Source organism: Dendrobates tinctorius, unplaced genomic scaffold (genome assembly GCF_039654945.1).
Source record: "Dendrobates tinctorius isolate UK_male_01 unplaced genomic scaffold, ASM3965494v1 ptg000035l, whole genome shotgun sequence".
Classification (NCBI taxonomy): domain Eukaryota; kingdom Metazoa; phylum Chordata; class Amphibia; order Anura; family Dendrobatidae; genus Dendrobates; species Dendrobates tinctorius.
The window spans coordinates 42,060,001-42,085,652 of NW_027361703.1; the positions used below are offsets into that span (position 1 = coordinate 42,060,001).

The 25,652-nt window shown below is 41.5% G+C and overlaps 1 protein-coding gene across 2 annotated transcripts in view; it reads left to right on the top strand.

The window, feature by feature from the left end:
* The window catches only part of PLXNB2 (plexin B2), a 295,006-nt gene that overhangs the window by 224,746 nt on the left and 44,608 nt on the right, over positions 1-25,652 (top strand). For both annotated transcript variants that reach the window (XM_073573427.1, XM_073573428.1), the window contains 6 exons: positions 1,921-2,022; positions 6,064-6,165; positions 9,473-9,554; positions 10,281-10,438; positions 15,231-15,379; positions 22,636-22,744. In XM_073573427.1, coding sequence (XP_073429528.1) covers positions 1,921-2,022; positions 6,064-6,165; positions 9,473-9,554; positions 10,281-10,438; positions 15,231-15,379; positions 22,636-22,744 — 702 coding nt within the window. The remainder of the gene's footprint in view (positions 1-1,920; positions 2,023-6,063; positions 6,166-9,472; positions 9,555-10,280; positions 10,439-15,230; positions 15,380-22,635; positions 22,745-25,652) is intronic.

Sequence of the window (25,652 nt, forward strand, 5' to 3'; positions counted from 1 at the left end):
ATGTGTGTGGCTGAACCAGCTGAACTTAGTAAGGGGCATCCATTTATTTAGGGTGGCCAAATAGTGTAAATAGGGCACAAAGGGCATCTTTTCCCATTTCTGTGGTTACAATATAACCCAACAGTAACCACGTGATTGTCTCTAAAATCCATCTAGAGTAAAACTGTATAGAACATGAGGAGAATGTGAGTGATACAGCAGGGGGCAGGTGTCATATTGCACATACTCTTATACAAAGAGGAGCCCCCCACTCGGCATGTATGGAGGAAAAAAATGGCCAGTAGCATAAGTAGAAGTGAGGTGATTAGATCCAAGTCGTGGTGGTTTGGGTAGGTACGTACTGGTGTTTTCTTTTCTGGATTTCTTGTTACGGCTACAAATTTGAAACAAAACCTCCACAAGATATGTATAGGATTGTATAATCAAAAAAGAAACCAGAACACAAAATAATCCCTAAAAATTAGCTTTTAATTCAATCACTAAAAACATAAAATAGACAAAATGACTAAATACCCAGGGGGTCAGCGATCAGAGTCAAATAAACAAAGTCAATTATTACTCATGCATATAATTATAGACCTTGGGGCAAAAAAATCTACCATGCCCTAATAAACCCTATTGAGGCCCTTCCTGACCGCGGAGGTTGGCACCCTAATTGTTGACGGCATGGCGCCCCCGCTCAACGTCGGCGTCCCTAATAGCGCCCTAGACCACCTTACGTATACAAAAATGGGGGACACATTATTATAGGTGTGTGTGTTTATTTTTTGTGTCCCCCATTTTTGTATACATAGGGTGGTCTAGGGCGTTATTAGGGATGCCGACGTTGAGCGGGGGCGCCATGCCGTCAACAATTAGGGTGCCAACCTCCGCGGTCAGGAAGGGCCTCAATAGGGTTTATTAGGGCATGGTAGATTTTTTGCCCTGAGGTCTACAATTATATGCATGAGTAATAATTGACTTTGCTTATTTGACTCTGATCGCTGACCCCCTGGGTATTTAGTCATTTTGTCTATTTTATGTTTTTAGTGATTGAATTAAAAGCTAATTTTTAGGGATTATTTTGTGTTCTGGTTTTTTTTTTTTTTTTTTTTTTTTTTTTTTTTTTTTTTTTTTTTTTTTTACAGCTACAAATTTCCAGCCAAACTATAGGGTTTTGTAAATTGAACTAACAGCATAATATTTGCCTATGAACTGATAGTTATGCCATGAGACTAGTAGTGACGCCAGGAACTGTGAATGTAATATGGATTATAAAATACAGCCACATTGTGGTCACATGAATCCTCCTCGACGCTCAATGTTTGTGGTTGCACTACATTTAGGCTGTGTGCCCACGTTGCGTTTTTTAAGCGTTTTTGATGCGTTTTTCGGGGTCAAACCGCATCAAAAACGCTGAAAAGAAGCATCCCATTCATTTTAATGCATTTTGGCCTTTTTGTGCCAATGGATGCGTTTTTTACCGCTAAGGAAACGCTTACCGGTAAAAAAAAATGCAGCATGTTCATTAATTTCCGCTTAGGTCCGCGTTTTTGGCTATTTTCTATAGTCCAGAAGACGTGCGGAAAAAAACGCATCAAAAACGCATGGTTTTTGCGCACAAATTGCGCGGTTTCTGGGAAGGAGACCCGTTTCCTGAGCGTTTAAAAACGCTAACGTGGGCACATAGCCTTATAGTTTCTATAGTTTCCTAAGGCCTCATTCAGGCATCCATTTTTCACCTTTGTTCTGTTCATGTTTTTTAGTTATCTGCCATGCCTGGTAAAGGTTTTGAGTTACTGATATACTGTATTATTGCAAAGGCTTGCACTTTTTTTATTTTTTATATTCAACTACATTTCTGCTTATTTTTGCATGTACCACTTTCTTCTGTTTTTTTTTTTCTTTTAGAATAATTAGTAATCCATTTATCTTTTTTAGGAAGGAGATTGTCCACAGTTCTTCCAACCAGATCCCTCATTTATCCCAATGGATCTAACAAATACTATCCAGTTTTCCGGGAAAAATCTTGAACCTTTCAAAGTAATGTATCATTTTACTGTTATTCTTTTGTGCATTTTCATTTCACTCTTGAACAAGACGTTTCAGAAGCACAAATGAGTAAAGCATTGAGGCAATGTTGTAATCATGAGAAATATATCTGTTTCCTGTTTTAATAAGCTAGTAGACCAGCCAGATGTATGACGTGTATAATCTGCTGGATTAGTCACCCCCCTCCTTCCAAGCTGGTCCTCTGCAGTCAAAATGAAGGGTCATATTCCCACATGTGAAAATGCTGCAGCTTTTCATCACCAGAATACATAACAGAAGTCTACTTTTATTTATTGCTTTTTTCCCCTTTTTTATGCATTTTTGGTGCAGATTTCATTGTTTATTTTAATACATCTTTTGATGCATCTTCAGGAGCGCACCACCCCCATCTGCCTCCTTCTACTAGGAGTGGTGTGCTCTTGAAGATTGAAAGTGGTCGCTCCACTGGTCCGAACTGTGCTCTTTCCCAGGTTGCTAGCAGAAGCAGCTATGCCTCTGCAGCATGGAAGAAGTGCAGGAGGTGGCGTAAGGTGCGTCAAAATCCTTAAGAAACTAGAGCATCTTCATAAATTTGGAGCATACTTCAGCTGGCATGCTCAACCAAAAATTGTGGCATTACAGTAATTATGGGGATTTTGTTGATCTCTCGGCTGTGCCTAATTCCAGCTAAGCACCACTCGCTATTCAAAATGTTGGTAGAACTGGTATAAAAGCGTCAAAAACCTCAAAGTTTTGCTACATTTCAAGCAGTTTTATGCTAGAATTCTGAGAAAAACTGTTTGTAATAATTTGATGAATCATGGTCTAGGGACCATGATTCATCAAAGTTGCTTCATTTTTTGGACGTACAGTGAAAGAATAAAAGTGTACATCAAATGTCTTTAATTAGCTTTAAGTTTTTTGTTTTCTATTATTTGATTAAGTATTTCAAATAAACAGCTCTCCTTGTTCTCCTTGATGTAACCTAAATTTTGTTTTTGTGATTCACCTCGGGCAAATCCATCAAAATGGCAGCCATCTTATTAGTAGTGGGCTTGGAAAGGGGTGAAACAAAACAGCACACAGTGTACTTTTAATCTTCACTGTTGCCGCTGATCGTAATGCAGAGTAGGCCTCTGTGCCTCACAGAATGTAGCACCTGAGGCCTAGTGAGTGCCTCAGGTGACATTGTGCCATCAAAAAGAGAGTGACCCATGAACGAAGAGGCCAGATGGAGCTTCAGTGGCATTAGGCTCTGATATCCCCACCACCTCACCTCTATCTCACCCATAACTTTATCATAGAGATGTTGATGCTTTGTCATGGCAGCCTGGGGCTAACATTGGCCAGAGTCTAAAATAATACACATGATAACACTGAAAGGAACTCTGAGTGATCAGACACATTGAAAACCGAGGCCCACTGTAGGACTATAGTACATTGATCCATTTCTCAAAAAATAGCAAGTGATCATAAAAGGACAAAGAAGACATCAACTAATCACTCAAGTCAACAGAAGAGTAGAAAAGCTACGACTTTCAGAATGACAAACGCTGTTTGAAAGAAAATACAACGTGAAAAACCGCAGAATTGCTGTTTCATCGCCTATTCCACAAAAAAAGTAATGAAAGTTTATCAGCATATAATATGTACCATAACATTGCACTATGAGAAAAAGTACAATTTGTCCCATACAGCCAGCATATATCTATATTGACAGAAAAATCAAACCGCTACGGCTCTTGGAACAGAGTAATTAATGCTACATACTGAAGAGCAAGCGTAGTGGTGTCCTGAAGGGGATAAATGCTGCCATAACTTGATGAGAGAACCTGACAGTCCTGTTCCCCACCCACACTGTGATTGACAGCGTTTCTTGTGTGCAGATAGAGCTGTCAATCATTGCGTGTGGTGGGGCAAAGCCCCGTCAGCATTTCAACAGCTTTCAGCATGGAAATACTGAAAAATATCACAGAAAGCTATAAATCTGGGCTCTAGCATCTCCATGTCAACTCACTAAAGCCTGGCAGGTGTGGTGTACATGGCGTATTTTAATAGGACGCAGTGGTGCAGCAGCTTCTCTACACCCCCAATGTCAGGTCGGGTGGAATCGATGCGCTGCATAAACTCCTTAGTGTCGCAGATTTTGTTGCTGAAATTTTTATGACCGTACTATTAATACAAGGCGATATTCACACATCCATGTTTTGCCATCTGAGATTGGACCTCAGTACACAAGCCGAAGCTCTTCTGCCCTTCACTCCATCGTCTCTCGTATATGTCTGAGACTGTCTATTTCGGGTTAGTAGACACAGTCTGTCTGTGCGTCGCAGTCGGAAATATGGATTTGTGGGTTTTCCCTTAATGGTTCAGGTTTTGGCTGTAAGTTAATAGAGAAATATAAAACACCCCACTTTGGCTGTAAGTTAATAGAGAAATATAAAACACCCCACTTCAAGCATTGTTTACTTCTGCTGTATTTTTCTTCATTGTTTATCTCCACTTTGTGTATTTTTGGGGTCCATTCCATGTTTTTTTCAGAATACAGCATTCTGTAATAGATTTTTTTTTTTTTTTTTTTTTTTATACAAGAGGCTCTTTTTTAGGACTAGAAATAACACACAAAAATGCATGAAAGTTGTGAATGTTTTTTGGTATTTATTCCAAATAAGTAGAAAAAAAAACAAAGAAAATCTTGAAGGAAGCCTTTGGGGTATTATCCTAGTGATTTAGGAATCTTATGGCCTAACATTTCTGGTACTTTTATTTTACACGTTTAAGGCTACACAACCCCATCAATAAAATCTCAAAAAAAGTGAGTGTGATATTTTTTGTTGCGGCAGTGTAAGGCTAGTTTCACACTTGCTTTTTTTTGCAGCGCGTTTTTCCCGCAAAAAAACGCATTGAAAAAACGCATACAAAAGCATACAACTGCTGCGTTTTTTTCAAGCATTTTTATGAGCATGCATGAAAAAAACTCAGCGTTTTTATGCGTTTGTATGCGTTTTTAGTGCGTTTTTACCGCGTTTGCGTTTTTTTCCAACATTTTTAGGTGGCCCCTCACACTACCCAAACCATGACTTTACTGACCCTAACCCTGACCCTAACCCTGACCCTAACCCTGACCCTAACCCTTAACCAAATCATACTTAACCCTAACCCAAACCCTAACTAACCCTAACCCTAACCCTGACCCTTAACAAAACCATACTTAACCCTAATCCTGACCCTAACCCTGACCCTAATCCTTAACAAAACCATACTTAACCCTAACCCTAACCCTGACCCTAACCCTAACCCTGACCCTAACCCTGACCCTAACCCTTAACAAAACCATACTTAACCCTAATCCTGACCCTAACCCTGACCCTAATCCTTAACAAAACCATACTTAACCCTAACCCTGACCCTAACCCTTAACAAAACCATACTTAACCCTAATCCTGACCCTAACCCTGACCCTAACCCTTAACCAAACCATACTTAACCCTAACCCTGACCCAAACCCCAACCCTAACCCTGACCCTAACCCTAACCCTAAACCCCCTTAACTAACCCTAACTCTAACCCAAACCCCTAAATTCCATGGTTAAAAAAAAAAAACGCATATGCAAAAAAACGCATACGCATGCCAGTGCGCACATATGCGCATCCATAGGCTATAATGGCCATTTTTAGCTCAAAACGTGCGCATATGTGCGCATGCGCTTTTTTGCAGGGCCAAAAAATGCAACATGCTGCGTCTGGAAAATACAAACGCACACCCCAAAAAAACGCAGCGCATGAAAATCGCATACATGCGCTTACAAGCGCGCAGGTATGCGCACCCATGTTAAATAGAGGGGAAAAAACGCATGCGCACATATGCGTTTTTTTCCAGCGCTAAAAAACGCAAATGTGAAACCAGCCTAAGTGTCGCATTGTAATGCCATTCACTTGTATAGTGCTGCATTGTAACAGCGGCAGTGATTGAGCTTTAGTTGAGCACTGGCTGTCATGGAAAAGTCACCATGTAGTTCTAGCCTAACCATTCCTTTTCCTTCAAAACTGCAGGGAAAACGTTTTCGGGCTGGAAATGATGCTGGCAATGATAGAATGAAGTTCGATGTTCCTGTAGTAACGAATGAGGACACGTTCTCACTCTCCGTTCCAGAGGTATTTCCCTTTATGTTACCTGGTTCTCCATGTTTAGGAGGTGTCTGTTTTTAGCTAAATAACTTCTAATCGATATCTCATTCTTCTTGTATGGTAATAGTACTCAAGAGCTGGAAAGGTTTTATTTTGCTTACCTTATATACTCGCGTATAAGCCGACGTGAGTATAAGCCGACACCCCTAATTTTGCCACAAAAAAATGGGAAAACTTATTGACTCGAGTATAAGCCTAGGGTGGAAAAGCCAGCAGCTACTGGTAAATTTCAAAAATAAAAATGGATACCAATAAAAGTAAAATTAATTGAGACATAAGTAGTATAAATGTTTTTGAATAGCCATATTGAATCAGGAGCCCCATATAATGCTCCATACAGTTCATAATGGGCTCCATAAGATGCTCCATACAAAATACACCCCATATAATGCTGCACAAAGGTTAATGATGGCCCCATAAGATGCTCCCTAGAATAATATGCCCCATATGCTGCTCCATAAAGGTTATGGCCCCATATGCTGCCCCATAAGATGCTCCATAGAATATGCTGCCCCATAAGATGCTCCATATATCAAGCCCCCATATGCTGCTCCATATATCATGCCCCCATATGCTGCCCACATATGCTGCTCCGTATATTATGCCCCCATATGCTTCCCCCCATAAGATGCTCCATACATTATGCCCCCATATGCTGCTCCATATATTATGCCCCCATATGCTGCCCCCATAAGATGCTCCATATATCATGGGGGAGGGAGGGGGAGACTTTCAGCCCCAAAAACAAAAAATGGGCTGAAAATCTCGGCTTATATTTGAGTATATACGGTACTTGCACAATATGGCCAAAAGAATGTGGACACCCTTTGTAATTATTGTGCCCACGCTGTTTTGGATAGGATGTGTTTTAGTTTTTTATGCCTATAGCTTATTTGTTTAGTATGATAGAGTCCTAGTTCCCTTAACCCATAAACACCCTGCCTTCATTCTTCCAGATGTGAGGTATTGGGAAATCCAGGCATGTCTTGTGCTATGTTTTTTTTTTTTTTTTTTTTTAAATATACAATCTTTGAACACTGTTAAATGGCTGTTCCAACAAATTCCGTTTTTACAGACTTGTTGCATATGACCTGAAATTGGGGCACCATGTGCACTTTCTTTATGACACTTTATGGAAATGGCTGAGCATGACTGGAATACCTTTTTTTAAAAGGAATCTGTCAGACAGAATTTCACACCCAAACTATTTGTAACTTTAAAAGACAAGTCCAGCAGTACCTTCACATGTCAAGTCTGTTCCTCCATTTCTGAGTAATCAGTGTTTGACTCAATATGCAAATGGTTAATGTAGATCTGAAGCCTCTGTCACTCCAGCTCTATTCCCCGCCCAGCGCTGCGCCTCCCTTTTAAATTCTTACTTGTCTTGACTCCCTGATTTACAAGTGTCCTCATTGTTTTCGTACTTTAAAAAACATTCATGTTCTACAATTCAGTCATTGTGATCAGGGATTTCACAAATCTAGTTTTCTGCATTTTCATGAAGTAAGGCTGGTTTCACATTAGCGCTTTTTAAGCGCACGCACGGCTGGGGGTAGCTCCGCCCCCGAGTCGGCTCTCTGCCCGGCGTGCCCGCCCCTTGCTTGTAGCGCCGCCTCCTAGCGCACAGCGGCGCCTGCGATCGGCGCACCCTATCTTTAGCATAGGGTGCGCAGATCGTGCGCAGGCCGTGCGCTAGTTGCACTTTGACCTGCGCTGCGCACTTTTGACGGTGCGCCGTGCGCGCCAAAATCAAACTTTTCGTATTTTGGCGCGCACGGCGCACCATCAAGAGTGCGCAGCGCAGGTCAAAGTGCAACTAGCGCACGGCCTGCGCACGATCTGCGCACCCTATGCTAAAGATAGGGTGCGCCGATCGCAGGCGCCGCTGTGCGCTAGGAGGCGGCGCTACAAGCAAGGGGCGGGCACGCCGGGCAGAGAGCCGGCTCGGGGGCGGAGCTACCCCTGGCCGTGCATGCGCTTAAAAAGCGCTAATGTGAAACCAGCCTAATGTGTATTTTGGAACATGATTGTGTGCTATGCATGCAGTAAGAGTTGTAGAGTATTCTATGCATGCAAGCATGTGTACGTACTGATACACGATCTGGTGCAGGCATGCCATTGGTGCAACCTGCGGACAGGGCCCTGTCACGTGCCCCGTCCTGAGTGACACGGCCAGCAGGCCGGTAACTGATACAACAGGACGTGGCAAGTGTGATTGTCCTATGTGACACGGCCCGCAGGCCGGTAACTAATACAATAAGACAAGGGGAAAAGGGAAAACCTGGGTAACATTAACAATGGTGGCCCTGCGCTAGGGAATAGGGACGTGGAGACCTCCTGCACTCCCCTGAGTCAGTGTCTCTACACTAACGTTCCCTAGGCTGGTTCCGCACCGGGCGCCGATTAAGAACCTCAAAACCCTGACTCGCCCTGCACCTAAACCCTCACTAGGGAATTGGTCGGTGCAGAGACTAATACCACCACTGCACTAAACACACACAAGGAAAAGTGACAAAACAGGGGAAACACCACTTAGCTTTGCTCTGTTGCTTACACTCCTAGCAACAGAGCCCACCACCTGCGTGCATCTTTTCGTCCACCATGTCTGACATCTGGGTGCACTGTCCAGAAACGGATCTTCTCAGCACCATAGTGCAGCCTTGGAGCAAACAGAGTCCACACCATAGCTGACTCCACCACGCCGTGCCAGCACTCCTTGCAGACACCATCGCTGACTCCACCAATCCACTTTAGGACTCTCTCTGAGCTGCCCGTGACTCTCCTTTAGCTCCATCCTTCACCCAGGCTTGCTTGCAAATGAATACTTTATCACCAACAGTGATTAACACACCTGATACTCTCTTATAGAGCTATCACACCTGATACATAATTAAGTGCACAAACTAAGATAACCAGAGTGTAATGAACCTAATGGCCACCGGGGGAAAACTACAACTGAAATCACCACAGTGCCAATGACCCTAATGGCCATCGGGGGGCAAAACCACCTTTGGCACAACACCAAGGGAAAAAAAAAGGTTACTTTGTGCGTTTACTCTGTCAGATCCAACCTGGATCGTGACAGGCCCAAGAGGTAACGTGGCCCACTTCCAAAGTAGATGGAATTGTGCATTGTGATGAGCTTTTGAGCTGCAGAAGACCCATATATATTGGTCAGGGGCCGCCTTCTATCTAATCTACAAGATTATTCAAAATTTTCTTTTAATTACAGCTTTGGTATGACAATATGTAACCTATCTTTATTTCTGTTTAGCTATCTGCTCAAAATGAAGAATCTGTTGCCCTTGATATTTATATTAAAGTGGATGATCGAAAGATTGACAGTAAACTGAATGGTATGTTTATCTTGCCAGTCAATTATACCTCTCAAAAACTGAGGTAATCAGTGGGGTAAATGCTATAAAATTAATAAACATTTGGTGACATACAGATTAGCATGCAATCAGGACCACATTTACGCACTACTATGATTGGATAATGTTATATATACTATGTGTGTGTATGTATATATATATATATATATATATATATATATATATATATATAATTTATTTTAATTTAAACTTTAAAGTGCTTTAAAGGAGCATAGTGGAAAGGACACTGGCTGGATCCAGAGATCTGGATGGATTTTAAAACAAAGCATGGTAACGTGCTAGTCTGAGGGTGGTCGGTAAGCTAAGCAACAAGCTATACACTATAGAATTCTTGAGAATTTAAGTAGTAGAAGTAAATTGTAAGGTTGCTTGTTATTACAAACACTTTCCAATTTTAACCACCTGAGAATGAGACAACCCCTGCAAGCCATATCTGGTATATACATATTTTTCTGTATGATCATTTTAATCAAATCTGTACAATTATTGGCATGTCTAAATAAGCAATGAGTTACGACCCTGTAGGCTGAACTATTCCAGATGTAGAAGGGATGGGGATTCCTGTAATGCAATGTATTTTTTAAATGCAGCCTATAAATATTTAGTATAAAAATCCAATTTATGTAGGAGACAAACCAATATGTGGATTTATGGAATGATGCAGTTCTGTGTTATGTTTTTCTCTAGTAAGCCTATACAGCTGCTTTTTCGGAAGAAGCGATTGTAGTTTGTGCCTGGCTGCCGATCCAAAGTACGAGTGTGTCTGGTGTAGCAACAAATGTGTCTACAAGGAAATGTGTCACGGATCTGCTATACTGGAGTGCCCTGATCCTGTCATCACAGATGTAAGATATAATTCTTGTTATTTTTAATGTGAAACTGTCACCAAATTTTTGCCACCAAATCTAAAAGGAGTCTAATGTAGAGACATGGAGATCCAGATTCCAGCAATGTGTCATTTACTAGGCTGCCTGTATTAGTTTTGATAAAATCACTGTTTTTATCAGCATGAGATTATCACTAGAGGACTAGTAAACCTGCTGCCAGGTAGTCCTGCATAATAACCCCTTAGTGACAGAGCCATTTTGTAGCTTAATGACCGGGCCAATTTTTACAATTATGACCACTGTCACTTTATGAGGTTATAACTCTGGAACGCTTTAACGGATCCCGCTGATTCTGAGTATGTTTTTTGTGACATATTGTACTTCATGTTAGTGGTAACATTTCTTCGATATGTCTTGTTTATTTATGAAAAAAAATGGAAATATGGCGAAAATTTTGAAAATTTTGCAATTTTAAAACTTTAAATTTTGTTGCCCTTAAATCAGAGAGATGTGTCACATAAATTTCTTAATAAATAACATTTTCCACGTGTCTACTTTACATCAGCACAATTTTGGAAACAAAATTTTTTTGTGTTAGGAAGTTATAAGGGTTAAAAGTTGACAAGCGATTTCTCATTTTTGCAACAAAATTTACAAAACCATTTTTTTAGGGACCACATCATATTTAAAGTCATTTTGAGGGGTGTACATGACAGAAAATACCCAAAAGTGACACCATTCTAAAAACTAGACCCCTCAAGGTGCTCAAAACCACTTTCAAGAAGTTTATTAACCCTTTACGTGCTTCACAGGAACTAAAGCAATGTGGAAGGAAAAAATTAAATTTAACTTTTTTTTGCAAAAAATTTACTTCAGAACTAATTTTTTTTATTTTCACAAGTGGTAAAAGAGAAAATAAACCACAACTTGTTGTGCAATTTCTCCTGAATACGCCAATACCCCATATGTGGGGGTAAACCACTTTTTCAGCGCACGGCAGAGCTCGCAAGGGAAGGAGCGCCGTTTGACTTTTTCAACTCAGAATTGGTTGCAATTGAGATCGGATGCCATGTTGCGTTCAGAGAGCCCCTAATGTTCTTAAACAGTGGAAACCCCCAACAAGTGACTCCATTTTGGAAACTAGACCCCTTAAGGAACTTATCTAGATGTGTGGTGAGCACTTTGAACCTTCAAGTACTTCACAGAAGTTTATAACGTAGAGTCGTGAAAATAAAAAATAATTTTTTTTCCCATAAAAATGATCTTTGCGCCCCCAAATTTTTATTTTTACAAGGGTAACAGGAGAAATCATACCTCCACAGTTGTTGTGCGATTTGTCCTGAGTACGCTGATACCCTATATGTGGGGGTAAACCACTGTTTGGGCGCACGGCAGAGCTCAGAAGGGAAGGAGTACCGTTTGACTTTTTCAATGCAGAATTGGCTGGAATTGAGAGAGGACGCCATGTCGCTTTTGGAGAGCCCCTGATGTGCCTAAACAGTGGAAAAAAAAAACACAAGTGACACCATTTTGGAAACTAGACCCCTGAAGGAGCTTATCTTGATATGTAGTGAGCGCTTTGAACCCCCAAGTGCTTCACAGAAGTTTATAACGCAGAGCAGTGAAAATAAAAAAATCCCTTTTTTTTTTCCTCAAATGATTTTTTTAGCCCGCTATGTTTTATTTTCACCAGGGTAACAGGAGAAATTGGACCACAAAAGTTGTTGTGCAATTTGTCCTGAGTACGCTGATCCCCCATATGTGGGGGTGATGGGGGGACCACTGTTTGGGCGCATGGGAGAGCTCGGAAGAGAAGGAGCGCCATTTTGGAATGCAGGCTTTGATGGAATTTTCTGTGGGCGTCATGTTGCGTTTGCAGAGCCCCTGATGTGCCTAAACAGTATAAACCCCCCCAAGGAGCTGATCTCAATGTGTGGTGAGCACTTTGAACCCCCATGTGCTTCACAGAAGTTTATAACGCAGAGCCGTGAAAATAGTCGTTTTTTTTTTCCACAAAAGTTTTTTTTTTAGCCCCCAATTTTTTTTATTTTACCAAGGGTAACAGGAGAAATTAGACCCCCAAAGTTGGTAAATAGTGGAAACCCCTCAACACACAACCCTAATCCCAACGCTAACCCTAATCCCAACCCTAATCCCTAATTCTAACCCTTATCCTAATTCGCCCTAACCCTAATTCAAGCCCTAGCCCTAACCCTAATTCAAGCCCTAGCCCTAACCCTAATTCAAGCCCTAGCCCTAACCCTAATTCAAGCCCTAGCCCTAACCCTAATTCAAGCCCTAGCCCTAACCCTAATTCAAGCCCTAGCCCTAATTCTAACCCTAGCCCTAACCCTAGCCCTAATGGAAAAATGAAAAAAAAAATATTCTCTTTATTTCATTATGTTTGCCTATCTAAGGGGGTGATAAACGGGGGGCTAGTTACTATTTTTTTTTTTATTTTGATCACTATGATAGTTTATCATAGTGATCAAAATGAATGAATGGAATCTGCCAGCCGGAGCCTGCAGATTCCCAGTGGGCGCACTGCGCATAGGCCTGCCATTTTCTCCAGATCCAAGATGGTGGCGCCCACAGGAGGAAGCCGCAGGGACCCAGGACCACCGGGAGGTACAGGGGGGATCGGGGACCTTATTTCTCTCTCCTCTGATGTGCGATCACATCAGAGCAAAGAGAAATTAAATGCAAAAATCGCGGCTTTTTTTTTTTTTTTGCGATCGCCGTTATAGGGTTAATAACGGCGATCGCAAAAGCGGAGTCGGTAAAAACCGACCCGATTCATGTTCTCTGTGGTCTCGGCTACCCCCGGCAGCCGAGACCCCGGAGAAAATCCGACACTGGGGGGCGCTATTTACTTTCTCCACAGCGTCGTGAATTAACGGCGCTGTGGTTTAAGTACCCTTAATTACCGCCGTTAAAAGGCGTATCGGCGGTCGTTATGGGGTTAATGAGCTCAGTATAACCTCCCCACCAACAGTGATTGGCAGCTTTCTGCCACGAAACCACCGAAAGCTTGCCAAGCAGTGGTGTAGGCAGGGTTATAATGAGCTCCACGTTCACAGAAATGGTAGACCTGTAGCAGATAAAACCAGTGATTTTATCAAAGTAACAGCAAGCAGCCCAGTAAGTAATTCATGACTGGAATTAGGCTCACAGCCCCATAAAAAAATTTTAATTTTTGGCAGATTAGCTTAGGCTGGTTTCACATTGGCGTTTTTATGTGCAGCGCATTGTGCGCATGCGTCATGCTTACCTATGTTTAACATGGCGTACGCATGGTCTTGCGTTTGCATGTGTTCGTCTGCGTTTTTGTGCGCATGTGCGTTTTGTGCGTTTTTTCGAGGTGTCCGTCTAGACGCGCCGGACGCAACCTGTTGCATTTTTTTGGTCCGCCCAAAGGCGTCAAAAAAACGCATGCGTTCGCTTGCGCACGGAATGCGTCAAAACAACGCATTGCAGTCTATGGGAACGCAGGCATGGACATGCGTACGCCTGCGTTTGCGTACGCATGTGTTTTACGAGTAAACGTGTAGACACTGGTTTAACACCTAGAAAACGAATGCACATAAACGCAGACGCATGCAAAAAAGCATGATGGGTTTTTGCATGTGTTTCTACTTGCGCACGATGAGCTGCGCACAAAGACGCAAATGTGAAACTAGCCTTAATATATCTTTTTTCATCCTTGAAAGTAAATATCTACCATCTATCTGGTATCAATAAATCTAGTTACTACTGTGTGCAAAATTGTATTATATATATTATACCACCTTCATATTTGACTTGTTCGGTTTATGTAGACTGTGAGTGGCATATTTGGAAAAGTGTTTTCCCTTTTTCTAAATTCTTGCTAATTTTGTCTCCTGCAATGGTTCACATTGTAAATAATACATGCAAAGATGTGTTTTTCAGTTGAGTAGTTTTCCCCTCTTCCCCTGCCGTGGGACTTCCACAGGCAAAGATGCTGAATTTTGTTTAAATTAAAGCCAATCAATATAGTTTCCTGCTGATTTGTAGAGGAACAGACCTGAAGAATTGCTGCACATCATCCATTTCACGGCGCCCCTGCGCACCCGATCTCAGGCCGTAAAGCCTTTTCTTTTTTTGTAGTGATTTCCACTTTTCTTTTCCCCTTTGTAGGTAGTAGCTGCACTACACTCCGCTCATTAATTGTTTGCGGTATTTTTACATTCTGTGACGCTCTATATACAGAATATGGTAACTAGATCCTATTTGGGGCTCATCAGCGCAGTCATTAGATGATGGCTTATTATACGTTTTCAATTCTCTGTGGTGACATATCTTAAATCTTGTAGCCATGCATATTTTATTAACTTTGGCCCTCCGTTACCAATTTGTTACCAATGATTGTTATAGCTGAACAGAAGTGGATAAATAATCTTACTCTGCGGTGTACGGCATTGTTACGCCTTTGTTACATTTTTGCCTATTAAGTGACACAAATACAGAGTTAGTAGTTTTAGTCTACGTTGGTATGTTCTCGCCACCCTCCTAAGGTGCCAGGGCTTTTGGCTGACAGCTATCTCTCCTGATGCAACATGAATGTGAGATTTGGTGACTTAAATGTGTATTGGGCCTTTAATATATCTAGTCTCGGACCAAATGAAATAGGTGTGAACATTTTTCTACATGTCTTTACAGAAGGTGACATTAATCAGTTTTGCAGTTAGCGGATACATTTACCATGGGTTGGATCAGGCTGATTGTGGATTTAGTCTATATTACTATCTTTCACGGTTGGTATATTATAATATAAAATGTTTGCCTTTAGTTTACACCGAAAGCTGCTCCCCTGAACGGAGGAATATTGCTCACTATTATGGGATCAAACTTGGGCATTACGTCTGAAGATATAGAAGAAATTAAAGTTGCAGGTGTGGAGTGTGTGTTCAGACCAGAGGGCTATTCAGTGTCCACAAGGTGAGTTTAGCCGCTCGATCGGCAGTCTTATGTTCTATGGAAGTAATGGAAACTGTGCATTCCTCCCAATATTTGATTTCTCATTTCGGCGACATCCACCAAAACCTCCTAGACCTGCCTTCTGGGTGCACATTTGTACAATCACTACTCCTTTTAGATTTGTTTTCCATGACAATCCTGAGAGGTTGGTTGGAAGGTAGGAATATATTTAGCTGGGGAGAGGTTACTGGTAGCCTTCACCAACACATTATGGGGATTCAATGAGATGCCGAATTCTTTCACTAGAAGGAACCGAAGTAGCTCCTGTTGAATAAATATCTCCGAGATGAGATACATGACCGCACCAGGCCTAGTCTATCAGTCTACAGTTCTGATTGCATCCAGACAGCTGTGAAACTGGAGCTGACCCTGCACATTATTGATCACGTCCATCAGCCGACAGAGAGAAATAGATACAGACTTGTCTGGCAATGATTGTGTGATAGTTGCGAACATAGAAAATGTGAAGACTGTGCCTAATAATTGGGTGCGCTGTGTCACTGTGGGGAGGAATGCAGGAATACTAGAAAGTGACTGCGTACCAAAACCAAGCCACAGCCTGAACAAACGCTATGAAGTAATATTCATTCTCCCCCAATTCATGGCTTTTGTCTCCCTATTATCCTTGTACATATCGGGGAGGTCCATGGCTGAATATTTGTGTTTGATGTAATGTCTGGACAAGGCTCTTGTGGTGGACCTACCCAATTATGTAACTATCCTCTGGCATTGTACTTTGCACGGTGCGGTCAGAAAGGCTGATCCCTACGCGGTGCGGTCAGAAAGGCTGATCCCTACGCGGTGCGGTCAGAAAGGCTGATCCCTACGCGGTGCGGTCAGAAAGGCTGATCCCTACGCGGTGCGGTCAGAAAGGCTGATCCCTACGCGGTGCGGTCAGAAAGGCTGATCCCTATGCGGTGCGGTCAGAAAGGCTGATCCCTACGCGGTGCGGTCAGAAAGGCTGATCCCTACACGGTGCAGTCAGAAAGGCTGATCCAAACGCGGTGGGGTCAGAAAGGCTGATCCCTACGCGGTGCGGTCAGAAAGGCTGATCCCTACGCGGTGCGGTCAGAAAGGCTGATCCCTACGCGGTGCGGTCAGAAAGGCTGATCCAAACGCGGTGCGGTCAGAAAGGCTGATCCAAACGCGGTGCGGTCAGAAAGGCTGATCCCTACACGTCGTGGTGCGGTCAGAAAGGCTGATCCCTACACGTCTGCAGTACATGATGTGGCAATAGAGCAGTTTTCATTGATTAAACCTGCCACCATGTCTATTTAACTCCTTATTTTATTAGTGGCTATGTTGGACAGCCCCAGGAGTCCTGTTAGCCTTGATGTATGGACAGCAGGGAAGGAGGTCTCATGCTCTCTAGGATGGCTGTTGCTAGATGATGCACATACTATGGGAATTAATGTGCAGATTCTGAGAAGAGCCATGTATGCTCGTTGTGTTACTTTTTGTTGGATCTATTATGTAGAAGATACTATTTTGAGATTGAAAAAAGACACAAAATATCATAGTATATTGTGGGGTTTTCCTCTGTAGCAGTGAATCACAGGATATAAAAGGTGTCAATGAAGGGCAGAATAATTTGGTAGTTTTCAGGAGAAGGATTTGCAGAAAACTTGCTAAGTGTGTCATTTCTGTTGGGAATAACTTTACAGCATTTCAAGGTGTGAGACGGTACTCTGATCAGGAAACTCGCACCCCCAGAATTGCTGTCTGTCACTGATATGTTTCTGGTTTATGAGATACTATTGTAACACTTCAGTGGAGGAAAGTCACTGGGGAAAATGCAGAAACAGCAAATAGTGATTAAAATTAGTGAGTACTGCATTTATCTCAGTTATGTAATATAAATGTAGGTAAATGATTCACCTACCATTTGGTCTAAGCTCACTATTGCTTAAAGAGGACCTGTCAACAGGTCAAAAGTAGCCAGTTTTTGCTCTTGTTTCCTGCTGTTACCTTGGGTATTCCATTGTTTTGTTTTATTTTATTTTGTTTTATATTGGCCATACAATGTCAGAGATATGGACCTTTTCATTTAGCGCTGATTTCTATGGCCTTTAATGATGGGGCGTTGCCACAGGATGATTATGCAGAGGAGCCTAAATATAGGCTCCCAGGGAATCCTGTGCCAATGCTTTCTTGGTAAAGACCATAGAAATTAGCAGTAAATATAAAGGTCCATATCTCTGGAACATTGTCAGATTTTTTTTTTTATTTTTTTTTTAAAGAAAGAAATGGAATACTCTGGGGAGCAGTGGGAAGAAAATAAGGCACCACTGGCTACTTCTGACCTGGTGACGGGTCCTCATGAAGGCCTCATTCAGTGGTCACTGTTTAATGGTACAAGTGTCATCAATGTTTTGAATCCAAATTTCATCAGTGTTGAATCAGTGTGTCAGATTTTCACGTATGGGTAAAAAAAATTACAAAGCTTGTCCTATCCTTTTCAATATTAATCCCAGAAAACAAACCAAGGAAAAGAAGAAACCCCTAAAAAATACCTTTTTAATTCAATAATTAAAACATCATAATATATCCAAAAAACACAAGAGAGCTAGAGTCAAACAAGTATCCAATACACAAATGTCTAGGTAGATACATAGATAGGGGGAACTAGTCTCACCCTAATAGGCCCTACCACAGGCCCTACCTGACTGCGGAGGTTAGCACCCTAGTTGTTGACGATGTGGCGACCCAGCTCAATGTCAGTAGCCCTAAAGGACCCTAGAACACCCTAAACACAAAAAAGTGGGATACACACACACAGACACACACACACACACACACACACACACGAAAAAAGCCCCTAGTGGGGAGACCTAAGTTATCTCATTTGACAATATGACAGTGCTAATGTGCTGTAAACTTCTCTTGAAGTCAAAAATATTGATGCGTTATAAACTATCTCGCAGTAAAATGCTGGAAATGCGTGTGTTTTTTGGATATTATGTTATGATGTTTTAATTATTGAATTAAAAGGTATTTTTTAGTGTTTTTTTCTTCTTCTTGGTTTGTTTTTTGAGTCTTTGACCCAAATATTTCTTCTAGAGGTTTTGCAATATTAATCCCAGACAGCATACAAATGCTTCTGTGTACTGACCGTGATATTCATTGACCCACTGACTGATATTGCTCCTTTTTATCCATGATGTGGATAAACAAATGGACAAGGCTATATGATTGTTACAGAGAGACACGGAAATGTGAACAGCCCCATAGAGCATAATGGGTATGTGTTCTATCTGTGAAAACAGACAGGCATTTACATTATAAAACATTTACGTTTACCATATATACTCGTGTATACGTCAACCCGAGTATAAGCTGAGGCACCCAATTTTGTCTCAAAAACTGGGAAAACATATTGACTCAAGTATAAGCTGGGTATGCATTATCCCCGCATGCCCATCCTGGTATGCATGATTCCTCATCCCTGTCCTTGTATGCATGGGCGCCTCATCCCTGTCCTTGTATGCATGGCTCCTTATCCCTGTCCTTGTATGCATGGCTCCTTATCCCTGTCCTTGTATGCATGGCTCCTTATCCCCATCCTTGTCTGCATGGCTTCTCATCCCTGTCCTTGTCTGCATGGCTCCTCATCCCTGTTCTGGTATGCATGGCTTCTCATTCCTATCCTTGTCTTGGTATGCATGATTCCTCATCCCTATCCTTGAATGCATGGCCCCCCCCCATGAGAAAAGCATTAAAAAAAACCTATTTACCTTCCCTGCGCGCCCTCGCAGCATCTTGTTCCGGTGCCAGCAGCTCCTGGGGCCGGCCGATCACATGTCCCCCACTCATTAAGGTAATGAATATTCACCGCTCTCCACTCAGCGGGGACACATGATCGCTTGGCCGCAGGAGCTGCTGGAAGCCAGAACACAAGATGCTACTTACAAGGTAAGTAGGAGGTTTTTTTTTTGTTTTTTTTTTTTTTTACAGCTACTGGAAGACTGTGGCTGTAACTGTGCAGACTATAAGAGAAATGAATATTCATTGCCCGCTGCTCCCCCTACCCCACTGGCTTCTGAGACAATGACTCAGTGACTCGTGTATAAGCCAAGGGGGGGCATTTTCAGCACAAAAAAATGTGCTGAAAAACCTTGTTTATACACGAGTATATATGGTTCTTTCATTTTTATTTGGTGCAATGGCAGCAGATTATTCTGGCTTCTGAAAAATGTTGAAATTTCCACAAAGCCAACTGATGACATTTCATCAGATGTTCTCTTCCTCCTCATCCCAATGTCGTCCATTCATTCAGATTAGGAGTTGAGGCTCAATGTTCTGATCTCTTGCTGCACGACCAGTGGTGGGAGAGAGGAGTCCACTACCGGAAGTTGTTTTAAGTTAGACGCCAGATTATCAGAATTAGGGGGAGAAATGACTCCTCTCCTGGGAGACATAAAGTTAAAAGACAACTGTCATTTTACAAAAAACTACAAAAAGCACAGTATTCTTCATATAATTGTTATGGAATCCAGTAAACTGACATATTTGTTCTGAGAATCATAGAATTTTATCTCCTCCTCTTTCGGGCAGATTCAAACTGCAGTTGTTTGTTTGCATTTTACCTCTGAGGTTTTCACAGAACTTGTACCTTTTCTAGTCTATAGAGCTAGTTCACCTCTCCATGAATTTTTGCATACCCATTGGTCCGCACAAAATCACGGAGACCTGTCTAATCTTGATCACATCAAAATCGTCAATTAAAATCTAAGGGTCTGTGAAAATATCGTACAGCACTGAAATGCCATCTTTGTGCTGTCCATTATTCACTGACTGTTTAATAGGACAAGCCTGAGAATACATATCTGAGAAAAACTGATGAAACTCTGGCAACAATGTGGCGGTCAAAACTGACACACTAGTCAAACTCTGATTAAAGAAAAAACTGATAACGTGGACTTTTTTTTGCGAATGATAAAAATCACTGATGTCTGGATGAGGACTAATATAACAGTCTGTCTCGCCTCTGAAACATGCTGTACTGTAGGTGGGAGAAGGAGCTCTCTACTGTGGCGTTTGCCAGCACTCTTGTCTCCTGCGGGCTTCCCTCCGTTCCTATGCTGGTGCTCTGCTCACTGAGACACAGTGCTTGTCCTAGCTGCAGGCACTTGTCGTATCTTAGCTGTAAGTGCAGGTGCCTTGAAGAGGAGACTTTCCTTTTAATCATATATACACCCAGCCTGGACTGAGCTGAGTAGGGATAGAAGATGGCAATACACGTCTGCAGGTGTGAAATTAAGGGATTGGCTCATCTTAGGCATGGAAGAGGCAGAATCGGGTAATATGTTATGTTACAAAGTAGTTTAAAATGGTTAGATCCTCTTTTATATTTATTAAAAAATGTAAGTGACAATTACGCTTTAACATATAACAGAATTTCATATTGTAAATTTAGTAGAAGCTGTGTCAGTATAATAGCAACATTTGCTCTAGTTCACATTTTCTTTGTGTTTGTAAAAGGGAATCTTTCAGGGTGAGGCTCAACCATCCTACGCCATCTATATTTTCTAGCAGGTCCTAGAAAGTTTAATAAAAAGATACCTTGATATCTGCGAACCAAAATCCTATTCCAGATAGATGCACATGTTTATTATATGTAAATGAGCTGTTCTGGACTATGCGCCGGACGCTGATCTGAATTAGAACCTGCCTCCAGGGGTTATTTTAAATAAAAGGCGGTGTTACCAGCATGAGACAAGTGACTACTGACAGCTGTGCAGTGAGATCAGAGCTAGCACAGTAAAGCAGAGCAAATACAGTAAATCAGAAGTGAACTTCCTCTCACTACATTTACAGCAGCACTTGTCTTCACATAGTGCTGCAGAGCTGTGTCTGATTATAACTAACACAGCAGAGTTGAACCTTGTCATATTACAAACAAACAAAACAAGCACATGTGCAGTTATCTTCTCACAGAGCTGTCAGCACTGCTCTGCTGCCCTACCCCTACACTGGTTGCCTTTGATATGGAAGCAAAAGCATTATGAGTGGAAATCCGCAAATGTTTTTGTAACGAGACAAACATCACTTCTGCTGTAGTAAAAGACATAGATTGCTCTGGAACAAGATTTCAGGTCGTAGATGACAAGGTGTCATATTTTTCAACTTTCTAAGACTTGCTTGTCCACATAGACGACTTAGGTGGGTTGATCCTACTGACAGATTCCCTTTTAAAGAGAATAAATTTTGTAAAATATCTTACTAGATAGAATGGTCAGTTTCATTTTTCCAATACCTTCTTCCACAGCAACCTACTTTTTTCCACTGACCCGTTTACCCGCCCCTCTCATTTTGGGTAGGTTCTCAAGAGCATACAAAAAAATCGGTTTGTCATGCAGAAAAGTGGGATGACATTTTGTTTTGTTTTTTTTTTGCAGCAGCTATTAATCATTTAAGACCACTTAAAGTTTCTAAAGTTACAGAACTGTAATGCATCCGTGAAAATCATCCATTTTTTATGTACCCATAGACATTAATGGGGGAGTCTTATCCAATTTACACAGGAAACTAGTACAAGCTGCGATTTATTTATTTTTTTCACACACCGATTTAGTCAGTAAAAAAACCTTCATCTGCACTGCCTCATATTCAAGTGCTGTATGTTTTTATCTCAGATAAAGCCCGGATCAAAGATAGGGACATGTGAACGAGCCCTTTTCGTGAGCAAAAGATGACAAATTACATCAGTTCATTAAGAGAACTGGTTCTGTGACGAGGGAAAGGAGGACACTGATTCTAGCGTAGGACTCTGGCTATGTTCACATCAGATTTGCCTCCGTCGTGGCTTACCTCTGAATCCCCACAAGATGAGATTCGGACGTATACGCTGATGGGGCTATTAACTGTAATGATGCAGACGGATTCACAGTGTCCTTTGTCAGACATCATTTTTGGCCTTCTTTGCGGCAAGCCGTAGTAGACTACATTTGAATGAGTCCTTAGTCTATACTGAGCTCAGGAAAAACCCCCAAATAAAAATACATAGAGGTGTAAAAATATTGATACTAAAGTATAATGGTATTATCTATTATTACTAAAAAATGCACACATAACAGCAAATACTACAGTCACAGTTACTCTTGAACTGCTAAAATATTATAAAACTACATTGTATATGGGGATGTCGCATAGCATGGTGAACGTATGACTTTTTTTGTGATTAGCGGGCTTACATGACTATTTATTTACTCCTGAAGGGTTGTATGCGAAGTTGGACCAGCACCTTACGCTCAGTCTGGAGACATTAAAATAATGGTGAAAGAAAAGGAAGGCATTTCACCCAGCGATCTTCATTTTACATATCAGGTAAATATAGATGCACCATCACGGATATGTACGTCATGCCAATTGCTTGATGAAGCTTCTATCCTGGTGTGGTCAGCAGCAAAGAGTGTGACTGATATCCTGCAACTGCTAGAATCAGTGTTCTCAACAATCCTAGCAGTTCAACCCCTCATTTTCCTCTCAACAATTACAGGGTCACAGGAAGAGTTTGACAGGTGAGCACGCTTCCTCTGTCAACTCATCAGTCCCCCCCTCAGTGTGATCACAAGGTGCTGATGGGTTGCTATGGCCATAGACCACAGACTATCAATGAAACAATGACATGCTAGGTAAGGCCGGCTTCACATTTACATTTGGCGGGGCTGCATAGTTCCTCCGTGACGCTCTGCCCACTGTCGCACCTCCTTCGGTCAGCTCCGCCTACGTCTGCATGCGGCCTGCGTACCTATCTTTAACATTGGGTACGCATGCCGTGCGGATGTGTCCGCATGCATCGTTTTGACGATGCAGCGATCCGCGTCGAACGCAACATGTTGCAATTTGTCGCAGTCGCCGCATCGTCAAAACGTTGCATGCGGACTCATCCGCACGGCCTGCGTACCCAATGTTAAAGGATAGGTACGCAGGCCGCATGCAGACGTAGGAGAAGCTGACCGGAGGAGGTTCGGTAGTGGGTGTAGCTTCACGGAGGAACTACGCAGCCCTCCGCAGCTCGGCCGAAAGCTAGTGTGAAAATAGCCTAAAGCACTGCTCTACTACTAGTGGTGTAGTGTATTGCCTGTGCGATTGTTCATGTTCCCTTAGAAGTCTGATAAATATTGTTAAAGTGTTTCTAAAACAAAGCAATTACACACTCCCCAAAATCCATGTTTTCCTAATGAAAAAAAGATTTAATTTAGAAAAAATAACCTTTTAAAACCAACACACACTTGGAATAGCCACACTGTAACACTGAAATTTAGGAAAACCAAAAGGTTGTACGTATCCAAAAATAGTACCATTAAATGCTACAGTTTATTACATTAGAAAACAAGCTCTCATCCAGCACTGTATACAAACAATGAAAACGTTATGCCTCTCAGAACTTGACACAAAATAGATACATCTTTTTGTTTTTAAAAGTAATTTTCTTGTGCAAAAATAGCAAGTGTAAAAAAAAAGACATTAATTATAACTCCAATTATCTTGAGCAATACTATAAAGCTACATACCATAATTATTTATCCCGTTCCGTCAACACCTTAAGATAAACATATGGGAAAAAAAAGGTTATGGGTTTTGGAATATAGTAAGCACCACTCAAAAATCCAGTATTACTGTATATTCCACCTCCAAAAAGTGATAAAGGTCATTTGTACCACTGAAAGCCACATCTTGTCCCAAAAAAAATAAGACCTCACAAAGTTATAAAAGTTAGGCAACACCTTACAATGGTGGCATTGACAAATACAACTGTTACAAAGGGGAAAAAAAACCCTCTCAAACAGCTAACTCAAAGAATATATATACAAATATTATGGCACCTGGAATGTGACAATGGGATGTACAGGTAGGTCTAATAAAGATTAAATGGTAGGGGAAACATTTAAAATCCAAACGAAAAAATAAGTACCCTGAACAAATAACCAGTCCCTATGAGAAATATTTCAGATAAATAAGATTAAATTGACTCTGACCTCCAGTGACATATGCTAATTAGTACATGTGTAATGCTTTTACATAGGATAAGAGAAGATTTGGTGAGCCCACCACACTGCCCTGACCCGCGTTTCGCGTGATGCTTTCTCAAAGGGAAGTGTCTTATCTGAAACATTTCTCATATGGACGGATTATATGTACAGTAGCTTTCTGGTGCTTATTACCGTATGTGTGTTTCTTTGGATTTTGATGTTTCCCCTACCATTTCCTCATCAGACCTACCTGTACATCTTTACAGTAATTGATTTTTTAATATATAGCTAATAAATGTTGATTTTATTTATTTCCTTGGTTGGCGGTCTTTATTTACAGTAGTGGTTAGTCACATGTACAAAGCTTTGTAATCAAGATGTAACCCATGGTGAAAGAAGTTGAGTAATGCCAGCGCTAATTGTATATCCAGATGCGCTATATTTTTGTGTATAGGTTTTGTATTTTAAATAAGGCAATCACTAAATAAATGCTTTATCCTGGATCCATTAAGGAACATAAAACTTTTACAGATGAAAGTCATGTTTTTCAATGGTAGTTGACTGTATAACATCTCCTCCGTTGCTGAAGAAAGTGACATTAAACAATGCCCCATGGTGTGTTCGGTTGATGCTGAAGATTCAGCTGCAGTAACGCTTCCCAAATCCCTATCATAACTAGAGGCAATGTCAATGAATAAGTGAGCTGCAGACTGATGTCGACACCACTGCAGTGGCTGCTTCCGATCTGAGCTGTGTGCATCCTTTGTGTCAGAGGATACTGTCAGCTTCAGATGAGGGTACCAACAAGCTGTCTACTTCTCTTGGCTCCCTTCCTAGTGTGTACAGGAAGTGTAGAATATCTGATGCTCTCTGGCATGGTAGCTTCAGATCAAAGCTGACATCTGCCCTTTTGGGATTGCTCAAAGCTTCTGTGTGCATCTTCTTTCATTTATAGGATATGGTAATGCTGCTGTTTTGTAACTTTTTCTAAAAGTTCTTAGCAGAATACAGCATTTATTCTAAACAAGTAGAGATATGATAGGGGAAATTGTAGACTATAATTGCAGAACAGTAATATTTACTGGAAATACAAATATAACTATTTGCCAAACCTGGAGGAGAAAGTTCCCTCTTCCCCGGCAGTCGTGTAAATTCCGATGAGTCCCGCTTGCCATAATTAACCCCCCAGACTAAATGCATCAGATCTACAGGCACGTTTCCATGTTGGAGGCATAAAAGAAAAGGTTGCTTCCATTTAT